The 10,619-nt window shown below is 40.6% G+C and overlaps 1 protein-coding gene across 2 annotated transcripts; it reads left to right on the top strand.

The window, feature by feature from the left end:
* Positions 1-3,212: 3,212 nt before the first annotated feature.
* On the top strand, positions 3,213-9,279 carry LOC146328601 (uncharacterized). Of its 2 annotated transcripts, none has more exons than XM_084717643.1 (6): positions 3,213-3,571; positions 4,754-4,967; positions 5,158-5,507; positions 5,855-5,912; positions 6,113-6,875; positions 8,437-9,279. In XM_084717643.1, exons 1-6 carry the CDS (start codon positions 3,428-3,430, stop codon positions 9,233-9,235), a joined length of 2,328 nt encoding a protein of 775 aa, XP_084573769.1. In that variant the 5' UTR covers positions 3,213-3,427; the 3' UTR covers positions 9,236-9,279. The 2 variants fall into 2 exon arrangements, with proteins under 2 accessions (XP_084573769.1, XP_084573768.1); XM_084717642.1 differs by having other exon boundaries at positions 6,110-6,875.
* Positions 9,280-10,619: the final 1,340 nt, after the last annotated feature.

Genomic DNA, 10,619 nt, shown 5'->3' with positions numbered 1-10,619 from the left:
CACGTGACAGTCATGTGGCATGTGACAGTCATGACGGTAATGGCATGTTACAATCATCTAACAGTCACGTTACACTCATGTGACAGTCGTGGCAGTCATGTGACAATCATGTGAAAGTTGTGTGACAGTCATGTGACAGTCATGTGACAGTTGTGTTACAGTCATGTGACAGTCATGTGACAGTCATGATAGTCATCTGGCAGGCACGTTACAGTCAGGTGACAGTTGTGACAGTCATGTAAGTCACGTGGCAGTCATTTGACCATCACAACAGTCAGATGCCAGTCAGGTGACAGTCAGGTGACGTGACAGTCATGACAGTTATGTGACAGACACATGAAAATTATGCACCAGACACGTGACAGTTGAGACAGTCATGTAACAGCGTGAGTTTCTGGGGCAGTGGACAGAAGTGACTCAGTGAATGCAGTGTATTGATTTATTGATGGATGTGAACGAGCTGATTGATAAGCATGATGTCAAATCAAAGGTAATGTGAGAGTGAAGCAAAGCATTCTGGGATACTGTGGTGAGATGTAATGTTTGAATATGCACACACACACACACACACACACACACACACACACACACACACACACACATAGTTTGTGTTGTTTGTCTCATGAATATGAGCTCAGCTGTGATTTCAGACATGAAACTAAGTGCACTTCTTCAGTTTCTGACGATTCACACAAACAGTCGACATGATGAACAAACTAATGATGAGATGTTATTGATTATTCATATTCAGATGGATCAATAATCAGATTTACAGTGAGGGCTGTTTGTGTGGATTTATAATTTATGAATCTTTGGATCAGAGCTGAAAGTAAAAACACCACACAGATGTTTTCTTTCTTTGTTTTTTCCATCCTGAAACCTCTGAGTCTGATTCATTCACCTGTCTGACAGGTAAAACTCTCAACATGACGACTGAGGAGGCCGTGATGTCATCAGACATTCAGTATGACACTGATGAACTGTAATCAGATTACTGTGAGACAACACACAAAGTTTATCATAGAGAAATAAATCATATCACAGAATCCTGTGTACGAGAGCTTTTTATGATGATCGGTCGTGAAATCCATCGTATGAAGCTTCTGAAGACGAACGCGTTTCCCAAAAATATCCTAACGGGAGATGACATCGATGAACAAAAAATGACATTTTTTTCTGTTTTTATGGTTTCTGGTCATTTTTAAATCTGCACTTTTATCATTCAGACTGGTGTTCTTTGTTCAGTGATGTCAAATGAGTGACCATGTTTCAATTAGACATGAAAGAAATAAAAATCAACTCACACGCAAAGAAAACGACATCTTCATCTCTTCTGTCTCACATGTTTAAATATACAAAAGCTGGCTGGATCATAATCAATATTTTCATTCATTTTACATGTATATTGTCAATTTAGAATTGATTCATCATTCTCGTGTTTTCTTTATTAATTATTAATAATGAAATGTATTTATTATATCTTTTTCATGAGTCTAATAATGTGTCCACACTGCCCTCCAATGGTCCCACTGTATAACTACACACTTCCACACATCAACCAATATTTTTAAAATCTAACCCAAATATACGCATTTTTTCCCAACATTACATTGTTTTGGTGTAAAATATCATTAATAATAATATTGATATTCTTCACTTTGTGTGTTCTGAGGATTCACTGCCCTCCGGTGGTCAAATGTTGTGACACTTCTAACACGCAGGTGTAGTTACACACTGAGACCACCGGATGGCGCTGTACACACGATTATACAGTGACGCCAGTTGAGAGTGACACAATAACAACATCTCTTTCTTTTTCCCATCCTTTATTCTTGGTTTTTCACCTCTGCATCACATTTTATGTTACTTATACTTTTATATTAATTTGTATATAAATTATTAAAAATTATTATATTCCCCGGTTCTTTATTTTTAACCAATTTGTGGTTTCATTTTGTATTGCTTATTTATTTGTTTATTTAATTATTTATGTCTTTATTTGTCTGTCTGTTTTTTTTTTTTTTATTATTTGCAATCAACTGTCTTTTAATTTGTGTTGTTTGTTTGTTAGATTTTGTGTTATTTTGGTGCAGTTGCAGGCGGCTACATGCTGCGGCCACAGGAGGGTGCTGTACACATATAATTATAAATGCTGTCCCGGAAATCAACTGTGAACACCTTCAAAATAAAACTATCACTCGGCTCTTTTATATTTTTTTCTTTCACATTTTGATGTATTCATAATATGACGCTAAGACAGACATATTAGATGCTAATACTTCCCGTGAAGAACTTCTAAATAAAATTATATTTTGGCTGTAAAACGTTCTGCAAGTGAATAACGCTGTTGTAAACGCATACATCTTTTTTTTTTTTTTTTTTTTACATCTTTATCGAAATATATGAAAAATACATCATAGACGTCTAGCATGGCAAGGTATTAAACTCTTCTTTTCAAACAGGTGTGAATTTTAAAGTGGTCTGAAATCAAACAAAGATGTTTTCTTCGGTCTGCAGAATGTGATCTGTACGTGGGGACACTTCTGCAACACCACAATGTCATTTCAAAGTATATATGGTCACATTTCACTAAAATTTTACTGGATAGTGGGCAGTCCTTTATATACAAGAACTTAATTTATTTGTATTATTATTAATTTTGAGGGTTTTTTTCTCCTTACTTTTGTTGTTGTTGTTGTTGTATATGTTTTCTGGCTGCTGCATCAAAGAAAAGCCCAAGATAAATGTGCATCCCTGTGAAACAATAAAGTTAATCTTGATTTTCCAGTGAATCTTGGATTTAAATAGAGGACAGACAATTAAAGTAAATGAAGATTCAACATGGTCACACCAGTTTTACAAGTACAGTCATGTCAAAGACTTTTGCTGGGAAGCCCCATTAAAGGGTACGGTTTTTTTTTTGTTTGTTTGTTTGTTTGTTTTTAGCTAAGTAGCTAAGTCAAGTCATAGAAGACAGAACAACAATAATAAGATAAATATAAGAATAACATAAGTTAAAATAAAATAAGTATTTAGATATTATACACAACAATAAAGCAAAAATACTCAGTAGTATAAGCAGGACTCAGTACAAACATTTTGGCATTAGAAAGAAAGAAAGAAAGAAAGAAAGAAAGTAAGTACTAGGGGTTCTCTGCAATTTTCTGTTGAACATTCCTCAGGAGCAACCCCAGCTTAGCACTTTATTTTGAAAGGTGAGTGACCCGGATGTGACTGAGGCCGCCATGTTGGCTGCTCAGACAGCAGAGAAACATCCTGATCTTGATCTCATACTCTGACTTTCTCCTTCAGTTACAGACTCATGTGCATTCTGAACTCCAACCATCTATGGCAACAACTAACTGACGAACCAACTAACCAGTTAAACTTGATCTCGTTTTGTCTCGTGTGATCCCGCGGGAGTCTGATGGTGATGAAGATGAAGATGATGGAGGCGACAGAAACTTTCAGCAGTCAGACGGAGCTGATCCTGGAGGTGGCGGTGGACTGTGCGGTGTCCGTCCTCCAGCACAGACTGAAACAGACGGGGACAGACAGCGAGGACAGCCGGGTGAGGACACATAGAAAGTTATTTAGATTAAAGTAAACACAGGTGAAGGTGATCAGTGAGCGCGAGAGGAAAATCCGGCGTCACTTCCGTCTTTGTTTCAGAGCGGATACACCGCGAGACAAACTGAAACGAACATGAAATAAATGTTCATAAATGAGATTGTATTAAAATGCTTGAATGTTGCAGATCCTGTTAATGTTTAATCAGCAGATCAGATAAAGATCGTCGTGCTGTTTTCCTCTTGTACTAAAATCCACCTGCTGTGATGGAAGAGCGCCATCTAGTGTCTGATAACAGACAGGAAACTTTATTTACCTGCAGCATCTACTGGGTTTACAGCCACTGACAGTCAGTGGTTGAAGAGGACTGACGGTGTTAAGTCTTTACTGAAACAGTCGCAGCTCGTAAATAATCTGAAACGCTAAAAACGTTCAGATCACTTCCGGTACAGGTCAGTGACCTTCAGAATAAAAGCATCGTGGCGTCAGACGATGGTGGTCATTTCTAATGTAAATTATCCACTTAATGAAGGTACTGATTAATAATTCATATGAATAAATACCAGAACACAGCGACCATCAGCCAACCAGATCACAGGATAAAGCCTAGTTTGATTATTAAAGGGACAGTCTATCATTTTTCATCTGTTCATGCCATCAGTGTTGACACTGAATACATTATTATTAATTTATTAGTCAGTAAATCATTGATTAATCATTGACAGAAAAATGACAGCATCACTTAAATATGTTTTCTGAGAGAACTATGATTCCCTGCTTTTATTCTGAAGGCCAGATGCAGATATGCAGTATTCTAAGATTTTGATGACACTTGATTGTTTTTTCATTAAATATAAAAGCTATGTAAACTCACTGAGCAGCAGCTCCACAGATATTCAGTACAGTGTGGTGCACAAAGATTATTACTGTCGATTCATCTGCAGATTGATGTCCTCGTTAATCCTTGAGTCTGTAAAATGTCTCAGTTTCTCAAAGTCAAATTTTTGTTGTATTCACTGTCAAGTTTGACCAACTGTTTAAAACTTGACTGAGATAAAGTTGATTGTTAAATTAATTTCAGCTGTAGTTCAGGGGATGTCTGAGGACGAGGAGGACAGGTAGTTTATATACAGTGATTAGTTTGACAGAATGAACCTTTAATAACTTGACATTTGGTCTTCAGGCTCAGCTGAGCGCCATCCTGCGTCTGACGGCCAGAGAGGTGTCTCGTAAGATCTGCAGAGTGTTCAGAGAGCTGTACGACGGCGTGCTGAAGGAGAACGATGCCCTGAAGGACAGAGTGGGACAGCTGGAGACGGAGCTGAGGTCAAAGGTGGAGACAAACAGTGGAGCTGAGAAGAACGCCACACAGACCGTCTATAAGATCAAACCATCAGGTCAGTTTAACACTGAACACTGTTTGATATTTTATGTTACAAAATGAAGATGTGACTTTATGTTAGTGTTCTTTTTTCACATTAAGATTTGACTCCACATGCATGTTATGTTTGTCATGCTTTGTTGGACATATTTCATTTGACATCTTCCTGTTGATCCGACTGTTTCCTGTCTGCCTGACTGCTCCAGATGGCCCCGCCCTCTCACTGGACATCAACCAACCAGCTGCCAACCCCGCCGCCCTCGCCATGGCCATCCTCAACTCCACGCGGTCCAGACGCAGGGCCAGCAGCAGCCCTCAGGTCCCTCTGGTCATCATCAGCCAGCCAATCAGAGGCCAGATTCAGAGCAGCCCCGTCCCCACCGACGTGCAGACTGAGGTGGTGTTAGACCTGAACCAGGTCAGCACTGGTCCTGATCAGTCACTACAGAACTCCACAGACACGACATCACTTCCTGTAGCTAATGATCAGCCAACCACTGAGCTCACAGTCACTGAAGACACGCCCACACCTGAAGAAGAACCTGCTGTTGTTGTTGTAAGTGTTTGACTGCTGTTTAATTTACCTTCAGACAGAACCTCACCTGATCACTACTTTATTGATTTATTGATTTATCATCTCTGTGTTCTACTCTGCTCCTCTTCCTCCATGTTTACACTCATCATCATGTCTGTCATGTCTCACTACAACACTGTCTTCATTTACTCGTGTTTCCTGATGCTTGTTGTTCTTTCAACCACCGTTCAATCAAACTCAGCACTTCCTGCAGGTGTTTCACTTTTACCTGGTTGAGTTTGATTAACAGCACCTCTGACATTCCCCTGATCAGATAATAATCAATATGTTTGTATTGAAAACTGACCACAACTCGTCACGTTTTGCAGGAGGCAGAGATGGAGAGTGTGGAGGAGAAAACTGAGGAGCTCACTGACAGTCCACCAGGTGATTTGAAATTCTATGAAAATTGAGGCATTTTTTACATGAATTATCTTAAACGATCTGAGCTTGTTGTCTGTTGTCATTCAGCAACATTAAAGCTCAGAGTCTGTCTGTGATTAGTCAGTGCAGGAAGTCTCTCGGGTGTTTGAGTGTCTCTCAGGTGTATCTAACTGTGTCTTGTGTGTCTCCTGTGTTTGCAGCAGTCAGCGAGGAGGAGCAGAAGGAGCAGGAGAGGAGGAGGAGGAGGGAGCTTTACAAAGAGAAGCGTTTCTTCTGCGAGCTGTGTAACAAAGGTTTCCATCAGAAGCACCAGCTGAGGAAACACGTGTCGTGTCACGTCAAGCCGTTCCCCTGCACGTCCTGCGATAAAGGTTTCTACAAGGCGAGGACGCTGCAGAAACACCTGCAGACGCACCAGCTGAGGGACGCTCAGGACAACGACCCAGACAAGCTGCTGCGCTGTGACCAGTGCGACAGGAAGTTCAGACTGCTGCGCCAGCTGCGCGTGCACCAGGCCTCCCACCGGCTGGAGAAAACGCCGCTGCAGTGCCACGTCTGCGAGCGCACCTTCACCTCGGCCGCCGCTCTCAGGTACCACCAGGTGTCCCACGCTCAGGTCAAACCCTTCATGTGCGACGTGTGCGGGAAAGGCTTCACCAGGAAGAAGAGCCTCCGCGAGCACCAGACCATCCACACCGGCGCCCGGCCCTACCCCTGCCCCACCTGCGGCAAGAGCTTCTCCACCGCCAGCAACCTGCGCGTCCACAAGAGGTCGCACTCGGATGAGCGGCCCTTCAAGTGCGGCGAGTGTGACAAGGCCTTCAAGTGTAAGATGGGCCTGCTGCAGCACCGAGTCGTCCACTCGGGAGAGAAACCCTTCATGTGTCAGACCTGCGGACTGAGCTTCGGACTCAAGTACAACTTCCAGAGACACCTGAGGCTGCACAACGGAGAGAAACCCTTCAGGTAAACATCTTATATCATATTCTAGAGATTAACAACACGAGGCTAAAGTCAGAAACATTCAGATCATCAGGTTATTGATTAATTATAGATTATTAACAGGTAAAATACAAACCAGAGGCTGCAGAACAGAGAGAAACCATTCAGATAAATGTCAGATCATAATAATAAACTTTATTTTTATAGCAGCTCTTTTTAAAACACACAGTTACAAAATGCTTTATATACTTTCAAATATATTTTCTCAAACTTAAACATCATGAAATCTCACTGTTAGTTGTTTGGTCCATAAAATGTGAGCTGATGAAAAATGTGGACCTTCTGTGACGAGACAGTAACAGATCTGTCTGTCTCACATCACTCAGCAGAGCTCAGGGTTCCTACAGGACTTTGGAAAAGTCTGGACTTTAGTTTCAGTCATTTTCTGGTGTGGATGAATATGGAACGAAGAAAAAAAGCATATGGAAATATATTTGTTGCTCTGTTTTCTAAACAAACATCTGGTTTATTTGTGAGGATGACGGCCTTCAGATGATCCGTCTCGTTGTTCAGAGGTCCAAACAAACGTTTCGTATTTTGTGAAATATTCTGCATCAGTTTTCTCAAAGGAACCAGGGCAGAAAATGAATTAATGAAAACTGATGGATATTGATCAGGGTTGCATTTTATAAGCTCCTTCCTTAATTGATCATTGGCAAAATTAATGATCAGTTAATTGAATAATCATATGGACAACATCTTAAAAAAGGCATGTTGTTTCATGGCAACATGTTCCACGTTCTCTGACAGTGTTACATACACGCTTAGAAATAAAGCTGCTAACTAGAACCATGTAGGGTTCTTCAGCTTGTCCCCATAAGGGAACCATTTTAGGTTCCACCTGGCAGAACTTTTTTATAAAAGTTCACTTGGAACCCTTTCAAAGAGTTCTACCTAGAACTCAACATGTGTGAAAGGTTTCACTTAGAACCCCCCCTCTGAGAGGTTCTACAGAGAACTCTTTTTTGGTGCAATGCTTCCACTTAGAATTCTCTCTGGAGGTTCTGTCCAGAACCTTTCTACTTTGCTTACAAGAATCCACCCAGGAGGTTCCACCAAGAACCTTTTTATATTCCAATGGATTTGTCTGCAATGTGCTCAGGGGGTTCTATGACCTATAATATAACCTTTTTATATTATAGTACAAAGAACCCTTGAAAGAGTTGAAGGATTTCAATAATCCTCTAAAAAAGGTCATTTGGAAGAAAAGGGTTCTTAATGTAAATCTTAGTCTTAAGAACCTTGACAAACATTTCTTCCAAAAAGGGTTCTTCAGAAGCAAATTGTTCTGAGTAGAACCACAGTCCACCAGGAAGAACGCTTTTGGAACCTTTATTTCTATGAGTGACATATTTCAGATCTTTATTTAATAGTAGCTCGATTAAATGTTTCATGATTGATCAAATTCAGGAACACTGAGAGCTGCTGTAGCTCAAAGTCTTACCAGCTAATCCATACTGGACTTGAACCTGTCCCCTGTCCCCTGTCCCCTGTCCCCTGTCCTCTGTCCCCTGTCCCCTCTCAGGTGTGATAAATGTGGCGAGGGCTTCGCAGGGACGTGGGCTCTGAAGACTCACATGCTGGTTCACGGCGTGGAGAAACCGTTCATGTGCGACCTCTGTGGGAAGACGTTTTTCTACAACTGTCAGTTGCAGAAGCACCAGCAGCTCGTCCACCACAACAAGGACCAGGACAAGGTGTCGGGAGGAGGGGCAGGGCGGCGGCGCCGTCCGAGCGGCGTGAAGCCATTCAGCTGTAAGGTGTGTCTGAAGAGCTTCAGCAGCTCCAGCACGCTGAGGACCCACGAGAAGAGCCACGCCGAGAACAAGGAGTTCACCTGCAGCACCTGCGGCAAGTCCTTCCACCTACGGCACTTGTACCTGTACCACCTGAGGACGCACAGCGGTGACCGGCCGCACGTCTGCACCGTCTGCCACAAGGGCTTCCTGCTTTCGTCTCAGCTGAAGCAGCACGAGCTGCTGCACACCGGCGTCAAACCGCACCGCTGCGAGCACTGCGGAAAAGAGTTCAGGACGCTGCAGAACTTCCACCGCCACCTGCTGGTCCACACTGGAGAGAAACCGTATGAGTGCGGCGTCTGCAGCCGCCGCTTCAGACAGTCCAACCAGCTGAAGTCTCACATGCAGATCCACACCGGCGTCAAGCTGTACAGCTGCCAGCACTGTGGGCGGGGCTTCTCTGACTCCCGCCAGCTCAAGAAACACCGCTGTGGAGACGACTTCCAGGTCCTCGAGTCCACCGGCAAACGCCGCAGACAGAAGGACGAGTTCCCCACGTGGAGCGAAGGATTCACCAGCCAGTAGATGACCAAGATGTCAGTCACATGACCAACTATTATTAATATGACAATCATCTGGTTACAATCTTGTCAGTTGAAAAATAGATTCGGGGAAAAAAAAAATAGATTTGGATCTATTTTTCTTTTTTTTTTTTTGGATCTATTTTTCAAATATTGATCAATCTGGCAATAGTTTTCCTCTCATCAGTAATTGTTTGGTCCATAAAACTTCAGAAAATTTTGAAAAATGTTGATCAAAGCTCAAGATGATGTCCTCAAATGTCTTGTTTTGTCCACAACTCAAAGATATTCAGTTTCCTGTCAGAGAGGAAGAAAGACACCAGAAAATATTCACATTTAAGAAGCTGAAATCAGAGAATTAGAGAATTTGAATTTGAAAAACAAAACCACAAAAACAAACTCAAAACAGTTGGCCATTAATTTAGTAATCAGTTAATAATCTGTTAATCATTGCATCTCTATTCATGTTAGTTTGTATCATGTTTAGAGGGTTTGAGGCTGCTGGACGATGGATGTCCATCCTGATGTCATCATAACATGATCCTGTGATAATTTGACATTTATTAAACTCTTTTCTCCTCAGAGTTGTAATCTGCCCTCAGTGTTTTTATCTTCTCTGTTGACTGTAAATAAAGAAAATCATAATTTTTACAAGATGTATATGAGATATAAGATATTTCTGTCCTCTACCTAAAAATCAATTTACAAAACTCTCATAGAGTTTCTGATTTTTACAGCAGTGTCATTTTGTTGGCTTCTGATCCAATATTTACAAAGCTTGTTTGTATAATGACATCATAGGTGTGATTGCTGATTGGCTGCCGTCAGACAGTGAGATAATAAGACAGATTGTGTGAATATACAGAAATACAAAAGAGCTTATCATTCAAAAACAGTTAACTGAATTCAAAACAACACTTTGATAATTAAATTCATTTACTTTCTTTTTTTTATATTATTCATAATGCAATAAATAAAAAAGAGAAGGAAAACAAACAAAATGGAAAAAATAAGAATTATGGTACATATAGAGCATTTTTATGTAATATTTCACATATTTGTACATAGTAATATCTTGTTTAGATATGCATCAAATATAATAATATATATAAAATACTTTGCTAAAATAAAATAATTATAATTTATTATTATCCTTTCAATTTGGAAACTATAATCAGAGTAGTTTTGTTATTATATTTTATCCAATTCTGGGAAAACAATCTGGTTAATCTACAAGGAAGAAAAATGTTGAAATCACATTAAGTACAAATTTTCAGATCTTAATTAAACCTTTGCTGTAAAAAGTCATCACAGAATCTGTTTGGTTTGTTGGTTCTATTGAACATTGTAATTTACGATGATTCCTGAAGTTAACAAAGATTAGGCGC

The sequence above is a fragment of the Lutjanus erythropterus genome, chromosome 4 (genome assembly GCF_056507025.1).
Source record: "Lutjanus erythropterus isolate fLutEry1 chromosome 4, fLutEry1.hap2, whole genome shotgun sequence".
NCBI lineage: Eukaryota > Metazoa > Chordata > Actinopteri > Lutjaniformes > Lutjanidae > Lutjanus > Lutjanus erythropterus.
The sequence above is the reverse complement of the archived record's forward strand: the minus strand, read 5'-3'. Positions and strand labels throughout refer to the sequence as shown.

Excerpts from the sequence above, each read along its gene's own strand:
- LOC146328601 (XM_084717642.1), top strand. The coding sequence starts at position 3,428 with ATGGTGATGAAGATGAAGATGATGGAGGCGACAGAAACTTTCAGCAGT. Across the intron at positions 5,913-6,109 it reads GCTCACTGACAGTCCACCAG|CAGTCAGCGAGGAGGAGCAG; the intron begins GTGATTTGAAAT and ends CTGTGTTTGCAG. Across the intron at positions 6,876-8,436 it reads AACGGAGAGAAACCCTTCAG|GTGTGATAAATGTGGCGAGG; the intron begins GTAAACATCTTA and ends GTCCCCTCTCAG.